This window comes from Calliphora vicina, chromosome 2, assembly GCF_958450345.1.
Source record: "Calliphora vicina chromosome 2, idCalVici1.1, whole genome shotgun sequence".
Lineage (NCBI taxonomy): Eukaryota > Metazoa > Arthropoda > Insecta > Diptera > Calliphoridae > Calliphora > Calliphora vicina.
The window spans coordinates 11109705-11130051 of NC_088781.1; the positions used below are offsets into that span (position 1 = coordinate 11109705).

General features: G+C 31.9%; 2 protein-coding genes across 2 annotated transcripts; both read left to right on the forward strand.

Moving 5' to 3' along the window:
• Positions 1-7886: 7886 nt before the first annotated feature.
• On the forward strand, positions 7887-13814 carry LOC135949868 (uncharacterized). Its single transcript, XM_065499316.1, has 6 exons — positions 7887-8181; positions 8242-8391; positions 8455-8724; positions 12370-12626; positions 12687-13110; positions 13171-13814. Exons 1-6 carry the CDS (start codon positions 7887-7889, stop codon positions 13764-13766), a joined length of 1992 nt encoding a protein of 663 aa, XP_065355388.1. The 3' UTR covers positions 13767-13814.
• Positions 13815-16512: 2698 nt separating this feature from the next.
• Prp40 (pre-mRNA processing factor 40) lies at positions 16513-20346 on the forward strand. The gene is made up of 5 exons (XM_065501505.1): positions 16513-17214; positions 17285-17532; positions 17596-19010; positions 19467-19553; positions 19624-20346. The coding sequence occupies exons 1-5, from the start codon at positions 16805-16807 to the stop codon at positions 19939-19941; spliced, it is 2478 nt and encodes an 825-aa protein (XP_065357577.1). The 5' UTR covers positions 16513-16804; the 3' UTR covers positions 19942-20346.
• The last annotated feature ends 1 nt before the right edge of the window (position 20347 follows it).

Genomic DNA, 20347 nt, shown 5'->3' on the forward strand with positions numbered 1-20347 from the left:
TCTAAAAAAGGAGTAGAAATACTACTTTTTTAAAAAAAGGAGTAGAAATACTTCTATTTTTAAAAAAAGGAGTAGAAATACTACTTTTTAAAAATAGGATTAGAAATACTACTTATTTAAAAAAAGGAGTACAAATATACTACTTTTTTTTTAAAAAAAGGAAGTAAAAATACTACTTTTTTTAAAAAAAAGGAGTAGATATACATACTCTTTTATTTAAAAAAAAATTAAAAGTAGTAGAAATACATACTATTATTATAAAAAAGTAGTATAAATACTATTTGAAAAAATAGTAGAAATACTACTACATATTATGAAAAGTAGTATAAATACTATTTGAAAAAAATTGTAGAAATACTACTTTTTGAAACAGTATTAGAAATACTACTTTTTTATAAAGTAGTAAAAATACTAGAATTTTAGAAAAGAAGTGAAATACTACAACATAAAAATATTTTTTATGTACAATAATAAGGCACATACTTTTTAGCGTAATAGCACACGCCTGGTATCAGCTTATTTTATATATGGGGGATTTCATGTCAAGTGAACCAAAGTTAGACCTATTGGATAGTAATTCAGACACAATTTTTCAGCAAGATCGGTCAAGAACTCTCTGAGTTAGAGGGGATCAAAATTTTACATTTTGGCCAAGCATGTATTTTTTCTCATCCATGTATCTTTTTTAATTTTTTTAAAAAAACTTCTCCATATAATTTAAAATTTGGACCATATTTGTACTACTGGAACCACAATACATCAAAATTGTGTAGTGGTTAAGAAGCCTCTAAAATTTTTTTCGATTTTGTTGCCTGTGTTATGATGGATTTTTTTAATTTAAAATCGATTATAGTATAACGGTAACGTTTTTTGGATATAGCGGTAATTTTAGTTAAGTATTTTATCGTCAATAGTATTCGAGCTGAAAGTGTAAACTATGGATGTCCTTGCCAAAACCCAATAAATTTACACCAAAACAAATTATTCGCAAAAAATGATTTCTATTATAGTTTTTCGCCCCAGACAAATATAATATTCTGTAACTTATTTTATTGCTTTGTGTATATTCTTAGCAATTAACGTAAATAGTGTAAATACAGCTTGAGTAATTAAATTAGTTACACATTTTTAAAAAGAAGAATATATAAATTTGTTTGGCTAATCATTTCCACATTAATTTCAAGTTAATGGCCGCCAATATAAAATCTCGCTATTTTTCTTTTAAACTTAACGGTTTACGAGACAACTAAAACTGTTTTCTCAATAATCATTGGGAAAACTATTTTTACACTATGTATGTATGTAAATTCGTATATAAATGTCAACAGAAATCTAAGCTTTTTAGTTTCAAATTATAAAATGTTCATGCTAATAAGCCATTGGTTAGATGCTGTGCATCATGCAAGATTTAGTTAGTCTTTTTATTTTCCCACTTTTCTTTTTATGTGTATTTTTCCCATCCCATCTCGAACAGCATTTAATTACGTACGTGGAGTGGAATGAAGTGGATTGGAGTTTGTGTGCAGTGCAGTAATCACACATCGAACGTCGTAATAATTGCTGGGTTATTTATTTTCATCGTTTTTTATTTTTATTTTCATTTCATTGTTATAACAACAATTTGTTTGAATTTTTATAAGTTTTACTTTCATTGATTGTTTATTTTTTTTGTTGCTGTTGTTTGCGCTTACATATTTTTGTAGTTGTTTCTTTAGTTTCTTTGTTGCAGTGTTCTCTGTTATGAACTTTTATGCTGCAACGGATGTTCCCACATACAAATAATTTTACAAACAATGTAACTCCATTCAATACGAGTATAATAATACAGAGAGACACTGAAAACTATAGCATGTGTTGGGTATCTTAGAGGTATTTTTAAAAGCTGCCTGCTTACATGAATGCCGAGTCTTTCTTCTTTCTTTGCTGGGATTTAAACTCCACCAAAAAAAAAACATTTCATTCATTATAGTCAAAGCGATTCGATTTTTAGTTTCGTACGTTATTTCTGTTTTCAAAACATTTTAAAGTTTAACATTTAAATATAAATAAATAAATACTTATATATACTAAGTATTTCATATGTTTGTACGGGTATTTGTTATCTTTTGTGTTCTCATTCTGTGTTGAATTTTTTGTCATTGCCATTCATGCAACAAGATGTCATGGATGGCGGGGAAAATCAGGTTAAACAACTTGTTGTTATAACAAGACCATGGAATGAAAGTTTATTTTTGCATCGTCCATATGCAGTAGATTTTGTGCATTATATTATATAGATTGCATATTGTTTACACTATCGATGCTTATTGCAGTGCAGTACTGCTTGCTGCTCTTGCATCGCGCGAATGTGGTCAAGTTGACATAGATAAATATTAGAAAATGGGTTTGTTTTTACTGCCAACCATAATCAACAACATAGTCTTAAATGTAGCACAGACATATGACTGGAGACGATGTAACACAGTCTCATTGATTGTTTTACTATTTTTTAGATATTTAAACTGATTTCCTTTTATTTCAGTTAGTTCATAAGTGTTTGTTCTGCTATTGAATCAATACTTCGTACTAGAAATGCGTATGTTATTACAAAGTCTTGCAAGAAGTTTGTACCAACAAGTAATATAAGATTTTCATTAAATAATATGTTTAATTAAGTTGGAGATTATATCTTAAGTTGTTCGTTTTCAAAAAAATACAAATTAGTTAAAAGTTTACTTCTTAAATCTTTCGTATATGTTCAAAAACATTTTGTCATTAATTCAGGTTTGTTAAACCTCTTTCTCTTTGTTAATATAGTGTTCTCTTAAAGGATATTCTGAAGTTCAAAGGATGACTTATAATCAGCTGAGTCTTCCATACTATTTATCTGACCGCTGCTCCTTTGCAAAAATGTAACTGACAGTATCTTAAATAATGCAAAAAATAGATATTGTTGGAATATTATTGCGTGTAAGTAAAACTTAAAAATGGGAGATTTTTTCAAATTTTTAGCTTCTATTTTGAAACACTTGTAAAATATAAATTTATTCAAAGTATTGGTCATTGTTAGCTATGACCTTTTCCAAACTTTCTGGCAACATATGGATTCCGAAGCAAAATAACTACTCATCTTTTGAGGCCAAGAACGAATCAAGCCAATATCGGATACTCTGTTTCATAGTAAAGCGTATCTAGGAGAGAGCGTTCAGCTTCAAACGAATCAGTTGCTTTCGGTATAGGTTCCCTGTGATGGTCTGGTCAGATTCATAGCAGCAGCTCATAATAGATTGGACCCTTTTGCTATCACCAAATATGGTCATTTCCTTAGTAACATGGATATTTTTCTTTGGTGTTGTTGTAGCAGCAGTGATTGCTGAGTTGACAGCCCTTGGGCGAGTGAACTCGGTCATTAAGGTGCGTAGAACCGGCTGTCGTGGGAATGAACCAAATATGGACATTACCTTAGTGACATGGATATTTGGCTTTGGTGTCGATTCGGCAGGTTGGCCGAACTTCACATATGGTCACTTACGCTTCGGGTTATCGTAATGCATCCATTTTTCATCGCAAGTAATGATTCAGTTCAAAAATGATTTTCTTTTATAGCGTCTTTCAAGGTCTCTCGACTTCAATTCGTATGATACCAAATTTCCCTGCTTTGCTCGCAAAATTTTTTTTTAAATTGCTCCCAATGATCTTGTTGAGTTTTACAAAAATATTCATGGATTAATGCCTCCAATTCTAGGTCTTAAAACTTTTTTGGCTGGCCTGCTGCATGAAGTAAAGCATAACTTCCCGCAAATGATGAAATAAAAGACAAAGTGAGATTAAAAGACAGCTATGTAGCCTTCAAAATGACATATAAGTTATTAAAAACAAAAATCGATATGGCAATATCAATTGCAGTACAGAATTCATGGTTTCTTCTAAACAACTGGAGTACAGAATTCATCCTGGAGCAAAGTAAGAGTACTATTGAGGCTCATGAAGGAGCTTTATCATTTCCAGTCGAAGATATATGTATTTATTTTGGATTTGGAACGTTTTGAAAGATTGCTATTAATAGCTTGTTCCAGTAATTGCCAGATTTGTTGCTTTTACAGGAAATCTTACTCATACTTAAAATTTCAATACATGAGCACACAGAGAAAACAGATTCGTGATAGCAACCGAATTTGTTGCCAATCGAATGATTCTACCCTGGCAACCGAATTTTACAGTTGTGGCTACAAAATTTTAGAAGGGGTAACAAAAGTTTGGTTGCTTGAACTTAATTTCTTCTTTATCAACTGACTTTCTCTTGATAGAACCGGAAAATTCTATGTCTGCAACCGAATCATTCGATTGGAAACAAATTCGGTTGCTATCACGAATCTGTTTTCTCTGTGTGTAATCTACCTAAGAAGATAAATAGTAAAAACAATTTTTGCACTAATTCAATATTATTAATAATATTATGTTTCAAGGATTGGTAGATGCTTGGAACGCTATTCCTGCAAATTTTATTGCCAATTTAATAGCTTCACAGCCTTGCCGATGTAAGGCCGTCATTGGAAATATAGGATTTGCCACGAAATATTAAGTTTTATAGACAGAAATGTTTTAAAAGCAATTAGTTGCATATGTTTTGGCCAATGAAATATCAACCCATACGTAGTTTTTTAATTTTTTTTTCTTTTCAATGCAAAAAATTCTGAATTAAATTTCATATTCTTATTTTTAAAGCATTAATTAAAAAATATTATAAGCAAATGAATATTTTTTTTTACATCTTAAAGTAGTTTAAACCACTTTTGTAAAATTCTGTTGCTGGTTGCATATGTTTTGACCACCACTGTATCTGAACCAAAAAAAATTAGTTCGGAATAAATGCTGATCAAATTGTTCCTAATATTTGAAATCCTATTAAGATATGTAAAATATGTAAATATGTAATAAAATCTTTATTTATTAACAATATTCAATGAAAATTTCAACGTTTTTTAAATTAGTCATTCTAAATACCAAAGTTTAAAAAAACTTGTCAAAAGATCAAAGGAAATCTCGCAATTCATAAAAATTGGAGGAAAAATGGTATTTTTTACAATCTTGCCCCTAGGGTCCACATTTCTTTCGGGGCTGGGAAAATACATTGGGGATAAATAGGGAACACTTCAAGGTTTCCAAATCTGCTTTCCGTTTTGTGTGTGGCCTAAGTTGAAGTATTGATAAAAAAAAGGTCAAATTCCGAAGGGCGTAGGAACGACATATTCGAAAAAATAGGACATGCTTTTTATACAAAAATGTTTTGCGTAAAGATACTCTACAGAAAAACATAAAATTGTTATATGTTCTTAAAAAAAGTTATTTTAAAATAAAACAAGTAAGAAAGTATGGTCGGTCAAGCCCGACCATATAATACCCTACACTAAGTAAAAGAGCAAAAACATTTTTCTTTTAAAATTTCAATAATTTATATTCGTGAGTGATTTTCGGAAGTGGGCCTTATATGGGAGATATGACCAATTATGGACCGATTACTATGAAATAAGGTCGGTTTATGTCTATATTAAAGTTAACTATGTTGAATTTTGTGTGTATACCAACATTTTTAAGCGATTTATGCATGTATATAATAATATAATAGTACTCCACATATGCAATAATAAATTTTTACTTTGTATGGAAGGTGCCATGCCCATTGTTCCTATATAGGTCAATTGTGAATCTAAACCATCCAGGGACCCACTCAAACACACACAACAAATTTCATCGAAATCGGCCCAGCCGTTAAGGAGGAGTTCAGTTACTAACACACGTACAGAAGAATAAAGATTTAACGATAGATCACATGATGATCTTGCAGAATCACAAGCCCCAGATCTTAAAAATTTCTATGAGTTGGGACATCGAATTTCGGTGCTTGGTTCTTTAATAATCAAGTATCCAAAGATCTTTAATATTCTGCAGCTTACAAGGGCTCGTTCTTTAACAATTACAATCATTAGAGACAATTAAATATCCAAACGAGTTGGGTCACCGAACTTGGGATCCTCGTTCTTCAACAAATTAACTAAAAGTTGTGACGTTTGCGAGATTCAACTAAATTTTACATTCGATTTGTAACAGTGTATGGTTCAAGCTATATACTGAACTCCAATTGATGATCTGCAAAGTGATAACAAGCCCACCAAAATCGAGCGATGTCGAGGCGGACATTCGCACGATGTTATACTCCATACATAATGGCATCGATATGCCTTTCAGACGAATACAAAATGTCGATGATATCTCACACACTTTGTTTTATTTAAATTTAAAGATAGGAAGCGCTTAATGAATGACTCTTTCAAAAGGCCTTTCAATATTTAAAACAAGTAAGAAAGTATGGTCGGTCAAGCCCGACCATGTAATACCCTACACTAAGTAAATGTTTTTCAAAAATCATTTTACTTTTAAAATATCAATAATTTATATTCTCGATTGATTTTCGGAAGTGCGCCTTATATGGGAGCTATGATCAGTTATGGACAGATCACCATGAAATTAGGTCGTGTGATTTATGTCTATATGAAAGTTATTTATGTTGAATTTTGTAGCGATTTATGCATGTTAAAGTGATTTTCGGAAGCGGGTCTATATGGGAGCTATGACTAATTATGGACCGATCGTAACAAAATTTGGTGTCATGAATTTTGTATATATAAAACTTATTTGGAGCGGATTTTGTGGAGATACATATATAAATTAAACATTTATGACCGATAAAGTCCAATTTCGGAAAGACTTTTGTATGGGGGCTAGGTGAAATAATGGACCAATTTCAGCCATTTTCAATAGGCTTGGTCATTTAGCCGAAAAAATGATATGTACCAAATTGTATCGAAATATCTTTAAAATTGCGACCTGTACTTTGCCCACAAGGTTTACATGGACAGGCGGACGGACAGACGGACATCGTTTAATCGACTCAGAAAGTGATTACAAGTCAATCGGTATACTTTAAGATGGCTGTTAGATTAATATTTTGGGCGTTTCAAACATCTGCACAAACGCATTATACCCTCCCCACTATGGTGGTGTAGGGTATGAAAATGTATCAGTAAATCATAATATTAAGCTGTACTATTCGCTATTTAAATAAACTGGTATTAAAAATTCTATTACAATTCCATAAGTTTAATTATCTTAACTCGTTGCATTTTATTGACTATAATAATGAGTTTATTTTATTGCGCTACTTTAAATTCCTATCTACCAATAACGACTATTTCATATTATCTCAAAATCTTTATCCCAGAGAGAAAATACCATTTACTGCAATTTAAATTTGTCAATTATTTGAAAGAAATTTTGCAGATTTTATTATTGTATAAAAACTGCAACTCTCTCTTTGATTAAAGTAATTTTGCAACATTTGAAAAACTTGTCCAATACAAAACAACAAACCATGCAACACAGACAGCATTGAATTGGTGGCATTATCCAGCCAAGACTTATTTTGTTTTAAACATTAAGACGGTGAGCACATGCATACGAACGAACTAATAATAAAAATTCTTACTAAACACTGTCAGTTAAAAAAAGGGAAAAACGTGAACGATTTCCAAAAAGGTTGTAAAGCTAAACTAAAAAAAAACAAGAAAAACAATGTGTACATTTGTTGAAAAAGAGTGTTTAAGCCAAAGTGTAATGACCTGAAACAAACAACAAACAGCACCAAACTGTTTAAAATCGTATTAAGTATTAGAAAATTAAAAATAAATAAAAACAAAAATTTAAATTAAAACAAAATGTTGATGACAATGAAAGTGTTTGCAAGACAAAGCGTTAATGTTAGCCATAAATTAATTAGTGTTCCTTTTAAAAACCAACTGACAGCAAAGTGCTTAAAAATACTCATACTATTTTGTATGACGTTGCTGATAATGGCTACTGTAGTTAGAGCGGCGCCTCATGCTGTTAGTGATAACAGAACGTCTGTGACGCTCAACCACGCCGTTTGGCCTCCAATGAAACATTATGATATTTGGAATGATGACAAACATTATGTAAGGAGTGAAGCAAATGAAGATGATGACGAAATTGACGTTTTAGCTAAACAAAAATTGTACGAAAATATTGAATTTAGTTCCAGGAAGTTTTTAAGAAATTTGGCGGTAAATGATATTGATAACAATGACTCTGTGAGTTTTAACGAAAACTCAAAAAGACAAAGTAAAGGTATAATTTACAATTAGATACATTTGTATAATAGTCTCTTAATACTCATTGTAATTATAGTTATACATCTATTTCCGGTTCCTGTTGATGGTGAATGCTTATCGGATGATGGTCGCCGCATTGGCTCTTGTTTTAATGCTTATGAGTGTCGCAATAAGGGAGGCGAAGCAAAAGGTGAATGCGCTTTGGGTTTTGGCGTTTGTTGTATATGTGAGTACTACATAAATATATTTGTAATCCAGTGATAATTAATATTTATTTTATTTCGGTTAGTCATTGCTAATTGCAATGAAACCATTAGCAACAACATTACTTATCTGGTGTCTCCTCAATTTCCCAGTTTCATGCCCAACAATGTCACCAATTGCAGTTTAAAAATCAAGCTAATGAACGATGACATAAGTCAATTACGTATTGATTTCTATCATTTTATTTTGGGCCAACCCAATCGACGAACAGGTGTTTGTGACGGCGATGTTTTTAGTGTCTCTGGTGGTCCGGGTGGCACGATATCGTTGTGTGGCCAGAATAGTGGACAGCATAGTAAGTAATAAGATAATTTGTTTATACTATTTTGTGGTCCTGATTTTATATCCACCATCAAAAAAGATGGGGAGTATATGTATTGATTTTGTCATTCCGTTTTTAATATATCGAAATATTTGTAGCACCAAAAAGTATATACATATATTCTGGGTCCTCATATGATGCTTTAACGATTTAGCCATGTCCGTGTGTCTGTCTGTTGAAAACTCGATGGGGCACAACCAAAGGAGCTAGCTGGCTGAAATTTTCTACAAATACTCTTGGTCAATGTTTTAACCTAGCTCCTATATAAATGTCCCCCATAATACTGATTGAGCAGTCATAAATATATTGGTTATGTGGCAATCGTGATAAAATTTTGCATAAATACGTACTGTAAATTATTTCGAAAATCGGGCAACATTTGTCCATAGTCCCCATACAAAGTCCCCCTGAGAAAATGACTTTAAAATTTATAATTGTCTTATATATTTTGTGTGCTATTAATCTCTTATAATTTCCGAGCATTTCAAAATTTAAATTCTAAAAATTTGGTCCGCTTGGTCTGATTTTCTAAAAAATATAGGGCGTACTTTTTGACCAAATGAACTGGAATTTCTTTTGTTAGTTAGACAACTAAATTACCAATAAAAACAAACCAAACAATATTAATTATGGATCTAAAAATAACCGATTTTCAATTAAAAAATTTAAAAAATAGTAGTTTTTTATGCGAAAAGGTGAATTAACTCTTTTTATACCCTACACCACCATAGTGGGGAGGGTATATTGCGTTTGTGCAGATGTTTGTAATGCCCAAAAATATTAGTCTAACACCCACCTTAAAGTATACCGATCGGCTTAGAATCACTTTCTGAGTCGATTAAACGATGTCCGTCTGGCTGGTTGGTCGGCTGGCTGGCTGGCTGGCTGTCCATGTAAACATTGTGCGCAGTGTACAGGTCGCAATTTTGAAGATATTTCGATCAAATTTGGTACATATTATTTTTTCGGTCCAAGGACCAAGCCTATTGACTGAAATCGGTCCACTATTTCACCTAGCCCCCATACAAATGTCCTTCCGAAATTGGACTTTATCGGTCATAAATGTTTAATTTATATATCGATGGCTTAATATAAAAAGGCCCTAACTCGTGTTTTTTTCTATGTTCAGATTTTCGTTTATTTCGATAAAGGGTCCGATCATATATTATAATTCGCCAAAAAATCTCGACTTAAAAAAACACGAGTTAGGGCCTTTTTATATTAAGCCTTCGATATGTATCTCCACAAATTCCGCTCCAAATAAGTTTTATATATACAAAATTCTTGTTACCAAATTTTGTTACGACCGGTCCATAATTAGTCATAGCTCCCATATAGACCGGCTTCCGAAAATCACTTTAACGTGCATAAATCGCTTAAAAATGTTGGTATACACACAAAATTCAACATAGTTAACTTTAATATAGACATAAATCAACCTTATTTCATAGTAATCGGTCCATAATTGGTCACAGCTCCCATATAAGGCCCACTTCCGAAAATCACTCACGAATAGAAATTATTGAAATTTTAAAAGAAAAATGTTTTTGCTCTTTTACTTAGTGTAGGGTATTATATGGTCGTGCTTGACCGACCATACTTTCTTACTAGTTTTATTTTAAAAAAACTTTTTTTAAGAACATATAACAATTTTATGTTTTTCTGTAGGGTATTCATATGATGAAGGACTTATCATATTATGTTGCTCTCGGCTTAAAGCTTGTCATAATCTGAGAACAACATATTATGATAAAATTATTCATCATAAATATGGTTGCCACACACATATATTTGTTTACTGTAGCCATATACATATATGGTTGATACAATCATGTGAATCATAAATTAGCCATATTAGAATGGTTACCACAATCATGTAAATGGTTACTGTGACTATAATATTGTTAAAAAACTTGTAACATTATTTAAATGGTTACAGTAACCATGCCCAATTATATTTTTTCTCTACGTGTAGGACATTTTTGTATAAAAAACATGTCCTATTTTTTCGAATATGTCGGTCCACGCCCTTCGAAATTTGACCTATTTTTTATCAATATTTCAACTTTAGGCAACATGTTCTAAAATCCCAAAAGCTGGGATCACAAAACGGCTAGCAGATTTGGAAACCTTGAAGTATTACCTATTTATCCCCAATCCCCAGTCCCGAAAGAAATGTGGGCATGATTGTAAAAAATACCATTTTCGCTCCAATTTTTATGAATTGCGATATTTCCTTTGATCTTTTGAAAAGTTTTTTTAAACTTTGGTATTTAGAATGACAAATTTAAAAAACGTTGAAATTTTCATTGAATATTGTTAATAAATAAAGATTTTATTACATATTTATTGAGTTTCTAAAACTAAAATTTGTATCAAAATTTTAATAGGATTGCAAATATTAGGAACAATTTGATCCGCATTTATTCCGAACTAATTTTTTTTGTTCAGATATCTTAATTTTAGTCAATATCTCAATTAGATTCAAAAATATGCCACTTTAAAACTCCGCCCTTCAAAAATATTGCACTCGAATACTCCTTGGCTACACTCACGTCAAATTTTATCCCGATCGGACCAGAGATTTAGAAATGCCAGATTTATTTACAAAAAATTTTGATTCTGCCCACTGTGATGTGCGCAATAGCTTTAAAAATTGTATTTCCGACTGTCTTAATTAATAATAATAGTTTTTTTTCTAGTTTCCGCTATATGTATATTTATCTATGTTTTAAACTGAGACTACAAAAGTTTCTTATGGCTGATTAATTAGAAATCTGCTACTCTCTGTATGTGGGAACAGGGACATTTAAATTAATATTAGTACAATCGTCAATCGTCACCTAAAATGCAAAAGGGCCTATCAGCACTTTTTAAAATTTTACAGGAGAGACAAAAAACTAAATTAAATTAAAAGTGTTGTGGTCACAAATATGATTTTCTTTCTTTAATAAAGCTGTTATTTTTACAAATAGAAAGCTAAAAATTTGTGAAGACGTGTGTCTATATGCGCTGTAACAACATCCACTAAAAACTCAATTTTGAATTTTTTGGTTGTTACGTCTTTTTTGCATTTTAAGTGAAACCGAAACCCGGTCAACCGGTTTTTTCATCTTTGTAAACTCCACCGGTTTCGGTTTTTTTTAACTTTTCGGTTTTTTGACGAACCGGTTTTTGTAAGACGGTTAACCGGTTTTAATGAAATATATTTTCTAAAGCTCATTCAAACATATTTATGAAAAACTTTGATACCATTTTTAAAAATATTGATTTATTTTATAGAAAACTATAGCATTTGACAATATTTCGTAAAAGATATAAAATAATTGCATAAAAATGGAACCTAAAGAATTCAAAAATGATACATTTTTGAAGATTTAGTAGACAATACTTAACACATTTCCTATTAGCGTCCAGAAATAAAAATAAATTTAAGGAGACTTTTTCATATTAACGGTTAGCCGGTTTTTTTTTGAAGAAAAACGAAACCGTTTAACCGGTTTTCTCAAAACCACAATTTTTCGGTTAAACCGGAAACCGGTTTTATGGACACTCTAGACGATATGTTTTAATTTATTAATATTAAGCGTATGTATCTAATACAAACTTTTATTTCAGTGTATTATGACGTTGGAGGTCGAATGTTGCCCCGTCACACTTTATATGGGTCATTAAAGCCATTGCGTTACGAAGATTTATACCCAGGACGCAACAACACCAATGACACAACTATGGACATTGATATAAAACTGAATTTTGCCCCACGCTTCTTACCCTCCAGATTATGGGAAATACGTATATCGCAAATACCTTTTAGCCAAAGAGCGCCAGCAGGTTGTTTACAATATTTTACAGGGGCAGAGGGTGTATTTCAAGTATGTTGTCATCATTTCATTTCATTACAACTTCAACTAAGATATTTGCTTCGTTTTCAGACATTCAACTTTGCCGATAATGGACGTCATTTAGCAAATCAGGATTATCGTATTTGTATGCGTCAGGAGGTAGATATGTGCTCGATTGTCTATCAGCCTTGTGATGAAGAATCATTTCGCATAGGACCCAGCTCAACCCAAGGAATATTTGGTAGTTTGAATGATCAATTCTTGGCTACTAATGGCGTTCAAAGTTTAGCTGATAATCCAGATACTTCTATGAATGGTGGCAGTGGAATGCCGCAAATGAATCCACCACAAATGCAAGTTTTAGCAGATGATGCAACAAATGCACAAGCGGCCATAACAACTACAACAACTTTCATCACAAGCAGTACAGCGCAACAGGATGTGAGTTTGACAACCACACCGGTATCAACAATGACAACACCCGTCGTAGCCAGCAGCGTGTCAGAGAGTACAAGTAAATAGATAATTAGTTTATTAAATTTAATACAAATAAATTTTTAAAGTTTATTTTTAGCAATAGCTATGGATATCTCCATAGCTTCCTCATTAGCAGATGATGCAGACGAAATATCTTCACCAGCTATCCCAACTACAGCCACACAAACTACAGAATCCACAACACTATCCACAACATCCCCTCCCTTAAGTGACGATGTTGAGGGTTCTGGAGGTGATGATCCAGATTTAAATACCCGTTTTAGACCAACGGTTTCTTCATCCAATGTATCTCGAAGACCTCGACCTACCAGAGGTGGTTTCGATTTGTTGGGTTTCTTGAGAAGTGCTTTCGACTTTGGATTTCGCTCCAGCAAGCAAATGAAACCATTAACTGAACGTCAAATGCGCCAGTTTTATAGCAATTGTAGAGATCGCATTACTATGCCTTGTATAATAGAAGATTTCATTGGAACTGGCTTGGGACCATTACCAGGTTGTGAACCGGTTCATTGTGGTATGCAATTCTGCTCTACCGGCATTTGGCCGTGCCGCATTGAATCAACTGTTACCCCGTTTTATGTGGGCATTCACTTTGGTGACGGTGCCGGCAAGGGAAGTCCTGAAGATAATATTGGCGCATGCTTACGTTATCAACAAGTACAATGTATGTGATTAATGAGAAATAAAAGAAAAGTATTTTAAATCTAATGAATTAAATAATTTGCTAAAGGAATTATTAGACATCTCAGACCATTGCCCATCATGTTTGCATTAGCGATTTGAACTTCAACTACAAGCACTACATATAACACTTTTTGAATATACTTTTGAATATCTGCAAGGTCAAAATTCATTTCAAATCAATTGTTTCTGGGGCAAAATTGCTTAGAATTCTTTGTAGAAGTTACATATATGCTTTTTTCAACGGTAGTGTAAAAATATTATCCCATGATTTTCAAAACCATTGATATCTACATTGGAGTTCGTTTGTGACCAGGTCACTTCATTTGTTTTTCGGGTAACATAATTTTTCTGAAAATAAATAATGGCGTCCTTTTTCTTGGAAAATTTTCACTCCTTTTCCCGCATATTCTGCATCAAAAATTAATACAATTTATGTTAAATAGTTCAAAAACCCATAACAGGGGGAGCAAATCGCATAAAAAAATAAAAAATAAAGAATTTTAGATTTTTTAAACATGCACGATGAAAAGGCATTTTAAGCTTATCAAAACGGTATCAATATGTCCTTTATATCACAACCCTTTAAAAAGTTATATGGCTTTAAAAATGTTTTGTTAAGGCAAACTAATAAACAAATTTCTAAACTTTTGAGCCTCAGAAAAATTATGATACCCGCAAATCAAATTTTTGAAATTAAATCTAATCTACATACATAAACATTATTACAATTATAGAAAATTCTAAGTGTACCATTAGAAAAAATAATAAAAAATATAAAAAAATCAAAAAGTACTTTTAGAAACAATATCCAATGTTTATCCCAGAACTGTGGGAAATCTTGAATATGTTCAATTCATAAACTGTACCATACTGTACATTTCCTCAAGAAGAATTTATGATTTAAAAATAATTGTTTTTTACCTTTTTCTATCTTATCATATTCGTGATGCAAATATTTCAAATTTATAATAAAGAACTTTGAAGTCTCCGCCTTGGATTCTTAAGGATTTTTACAAAAAATATTTGTAAAAATATTGTACTATTTCAATTATAAGTAAAAGTACCAATTTCCCTTTTTCTTCTTGAACACCCGACAAGTTTAAAATTTCTTAATTCCTTAATTTAGCGATACCTCTGTGACACAAATACATATGTATCAAACGATTTAAATTTCAAAAATTTCTAATTGTGTTTCAGAAACTTCCATTTACATATATTTCAGAAATTTCCAATTGTATTTCAGAATTTTCCAAATGTTTTTAAGAATTTTCTAATTGTATTTTAGAAATTTCCAATTGTATTTCAGAAAATTCCAACTAGAAACTTTTAAGTATAAATTAAAACGTCTGAAATACAAATGGAAATTTCTGAAATATAAATAGAAATTTCTGAAATTCAATTGGAAATTTCTGAAATACAATTAGAGATTTCTGTAATTGAATTTCAAATTTCTGAAATTTAGAAACTTCTGAAATACAGTTGAAAATGGTTTAGTTTACCCCGCAAGAATTCGATTTTCCAAAAAGTACAAATTCATATTTGGAATCTTTATCTAGGATTCTATGTCTATTGAATTATGGACTCAAACAAATAAAGATTTTACACCTTTTCTTCCCTAAAGTGTTTAATTTATAAATAAAAGTACTTAACACGAGTCTTCACTTTTTTCAAATGGATGAAAATGCATTTTAAATGTTTTGAATTACTAAATTCACCCGTTTTTACAGTCCAAATTTCTTCAGGCGTTACTCAGTAACGTTACTATTCCACAACAAAACGCAATAATTCCAATTTTGTTTTTTTAAAGAATCCAACTCTACACATTCAATGTAACCATTGTTAAAATCCAAACCAATGATCAATAATCTGACTGTAAATATAATGGTTCAAACCAAAAAATTATAAAAGTGGAATTATTGCGTGTTGTTATGTACCCCCTCATATATATATATTACGGTTTGTTTGACTCATCGTCATTCCGGAGTGGAGATTCCATTGTTGTGGCAATGATTACAGTTTGCCAGCCATTTTGTGTAGCGATTTTTGTTTCCAAGAATAATGTAACTTTTGTTTTTCATACAAAAAATATCAGACACCTCTTCTTGTCGAGAAAGATTTTAATACAATTATAAAAATTGACTTTTGGAAAATACCGCTGCTCATTGAAATAACTATAGTTTTTGACTTAATAAATACTTGTCTGTCTTTTGGCTATTGGAAACTACAAAAACAGCAACACATTCATATGTGCAAAAACAATTCAAGGAATAAAATAAACATACCATTTTTACTATAAACACATAATAATTTGTAATATTTTCAGCAAAGCTATAATATTTTCACAAATTTTTAACTTTTTAACAGACAATTTATCAACTGAACACAGATAAAAATATTTAAGCGGACATTAATATGGTATTGCCATGTAAAAATTACTCAACAACAACATATCCGGTGACACTGCCAGATAGACAGCAGATGACTTAATGAATTTATAAAATGTAAAATTTACTTAATATGTAAATACAAATATGTAAATATTTTAAACGAAAGTGTTTTATATAATGTAATAAGTAAAATTATTATTTTAAAATTAAAAATCTTTATAAATAAGATGTTTAATTAAAAAACAATTATATGGCATCACTAACAGCAAATGTCAGAATATTGTTTACAACAACCCTGTTTTGTTGGCATAGTGCTCTCTCTTATTGACATGTAATTTTTTTTTTTAAAGCCGTGAGTGAAAAAGTACCGCATCAAATCTTTGTGGTGTATTTTCCTCAAAAAAAGAAAATCGTTTGTGAAATTTTATAAAAGTTGTAGTAATTTCCTACATTTAATAAAACTTAAAAAGAAAAGTTATTTGCGGTGATTGTTTTGCACTAAACGCAAACTAAAAATAAGATTTTCGTTTTTCATTGAGGTTATGATAAGAAAAAAGCAACATCAACTGTGAGAGAATCAAAATACTAAAGAAATAAATTCGAGGCGATTTGTATAGTTTACGAAATAAAACTAAAAAAATGAATGTACCACCAACTGCTGGAGCTCCAGCAGTACCACCTTCAATGGCCGGTTTAGGATTTCCACCTGCTATAGTTCCTCAATTCAATATTCCTCCACCTGGGTTTGGAGGTCCACCACCTGCTGAATTGGCAGCGGCTTTTGGTTCTGCACCACCCAATACTGAGTGGACCGAGCACAAGGCACCGGATGGCAGGCCATATTTTTACAATAACATCACCAAGCAAAGCTCCTGGGAAAAACCCGAAGCTTTAATGTCACCCATAGAACGTCTGAAACATCAATGCCCTTGGAAAGAATATCGCTCAGATGCTGGTAAGGTTTATTATCACAATGTTACAACGAAAGAGTCGAGATGGGAGCCACCGCCAGAATTTATAGAAATGCAAGGCAAGGTTAAAGCAGAAGAGTAAGTAGTGATTTGTAATAAAGAAATCTAAAAAAATATTTTTTAAAAATAAATTACTTTTTCCCTAAAGAGCTGCGGCGGCTGCCAAAGCAGTAGCGGCTATGACATCCTCCAGTTTGGCTGGTATAGTTCCTCCAGCAGCTTTAGCAAATATATTGCCTGCTACATTGCCATCCATTCCTAAGATACACACACCCGATATACACTCTCCTTTAACCCCTGGTAGCAATGAAAATTCCTCATCAGCTTTGGACCAGGCAATGGCTGCCACTTTAGCTTCTATAGAAATACCCTCTTCCAACAAAGAAGACAAAGAGAGTAAGTTAGATTGTTTTAAAAAACGCAAATTTATTGACTATTTTTTTTTTGTTAACTTGCTAGATAAACGAGACGTTGCTGACGAACCTAAACTGGTATTCAAAGACAAAAAAGAAGCTATAGAAGCTTTTAAAGAACTGTTACGTGAAAAGAACGTACCTTCGAATGCCAATTGGGATCAATGTGTCAAGATTATTTCCAAAGATCCACGCTACAATTCATTTAAAAATCTAAACGAAAAGAAACAAACATTTAATGCATACAAAACACAAAAGCTAAAAGATGAAAAAGAAGAGGCACGCCTTAAGGCCAAGAAGGCTAAAGAAGATTTGGAAAAGTTTCTTATGACCACAGACAAAATGAACTCCAATTTAAAGTATTACAAATGTGAAGAAATATTTGCCAGTAATAAAATTTGGACTTCCGTGCCCGAACAGGATCGCCGAGACATTTACGATGATTGCATTTTCAATTTGGCAAAACGGGAAAAGGAAGAAGCGCGCATGATGAAGAAACGTAATATGAAAGTTTTGGGAGAACTCTTGGAGTCCATGACCACCATAACTTATTCCACAACATGGGCTGAAGCTCAAGTTATGCTGCTGGAAAACTCGGCTTTCAAAAATGATGTCAACCTTTTGGGCATGGATAAGGAAGATGCACTAATAGTCTTCGAAGAACATATCAGAACTTTAGAAAGAGAGGAAGACCAAGAAAAGGAGCAAGAAAAGAAACGCCTTAAACGTCAGCAGCGTAAGAATCGCGACAATTTCCTAACACTACTCGATTCACTGCATGAAGAGGGCAAACTAACTTCGATGTCGTTATGGGTGGAATTATACCCCATCATCTCTGCTGACATACGCTTCTCAGCCATGTTAGGTCAAAATGGATCCACTCCTTTAGATCTTTTTAAATTCTATGTGGAAGATTTGAAAGCACGCTATCACGACGAAAAGAAAATCATACGAGAAATTCTCAAAGAAAAAGATTTCAGCGTTAAGGCCAACACAACATTTGAGGATTTCGCCACTGTTGTATGTGAGGATAAACGTTCAGCTACCCTAGATGCAGGCAATGTTAAGCTCACCTACAATGCCTTGTTGGAGAAGGCCGAAGCAATTGAAAAGGAACGCGTGAAAGAGGAAACCAAACGTTTGCGCAAATTGGAAAATGAAATTAAAGCTGCCTGGCTGGAGGCCAATGTATCGCCTCATGAACCCTACGAGTCGGCCCAAAAGTTAGTGGAACATTTGGAGTCGTATGCTATCTATGAGAAGGAGTTGGGTGTGCATAAAATTTGGGAAGATTTTGTGCGTGAAAGTGAAGATGCTTGCACACATCATCACTCCAGATCGAAGAAATCGAAAAAGAATAAAAAACACAAGAAACGTTTACGATCAAGTTCTAGGTCTGATATAGAAAACGATCCAATGGAAATGGAGAGAGCTCGTAAAAAGAAATCGAGATCAAGATCGGTAAGTTTAAATGAATAATTTCTTTTACACAAAAAAACTTAATTTTAAAGAGCCAACGTGTTTTACACAAAATACGTTTTTTACGCAAAAAATCGTTTTTTATATATGTACCATTTTCTTTTTTTTTACTCAAAAATTACATTTTTACTCAAAAATTACAATTTTACTCAAAAACTACATTTTTACTCAAAAATTACATTTTTACTCAAAAATTACATTTTTACATAAAAATTACATTTTTACATAAAAATTACATTTTACATAAAAATTACATTTTACATAAAAATTACATTTTTACACAAAAATTACATTTTTACACAAAAATTATATTTTTACACAAAAATTACATTTTTACACAAAAATTACATTTTTACACAAAAATTATATTTTTACACAAAAAAACATTTTTACATACAAATTTTAGTTAAATTAATTTTAAATTTCTACTTGTTGCAGCTCTCTGTTAGCTCAAGCATAAGTAAGGAAAGCGATCGTATTTTAAAAAAGAAAAAGAAGAGAAAGAACAAGAAATCATCTAGAGATGTAAGTGTCTTAACACTTATTAAAGATACCAATATTAAAATTATTTAAAACCTATACATTTTAATTTCAGTCATCCTGTGAATCTGAACGACAACAGTCCTTAGACGGTGGCTCACCGTCGGCTCTGGCAATTGAGGAATTCTCCTCAGCACCCAGCAAAAAGAAGAAAAAAGAGAAAAAGAATAAAAAGGACAAAGAGCGTAGACATCATCATGATAATCAACGATCTAATACACCGCTCAGCCCCATTGCTAGTAATCATTCAGATGTGGGACACTCGCCCTCCAGCCAACGCAACGATCCCGATGAGCAGGCTTTAAGCGAATCTGAACTGGAATCGAAACGAGCAGCTTTGCTGGCACAATTAAACGAACAGATGGAGGAATGATTGAGAGAATAAATGAATACTGTATAAATCAAATTACTCTTTAGGTTTACAACTATTTAGGATTTTTTTATTATATTATTCTTTGATATGGACAGACAACAAACTGAACTATATAAATAGTATGTGTGCTTTGCAATAATTTGTTCTCTACTTAAATGTTTTCAATTTGATTATCGTTCTATATTTTTTTCTTCATAATTTTTAGTTTAAATTTTAACTAAAGGATTTCAAATGATTTTTTCTTCCTTTCTTTATGCTTTATTTTGTAATAAAATTTTGTTTATTACAGTTCTACAAACTTTAAAAGCCAGTAATAAACACAAACAAAATGTACTTAGTTCAGTTTAAAGAAGAAAAAAAAAAAACAAAAGTATTTTAAGCTAAATACACATACATACAAACAAAC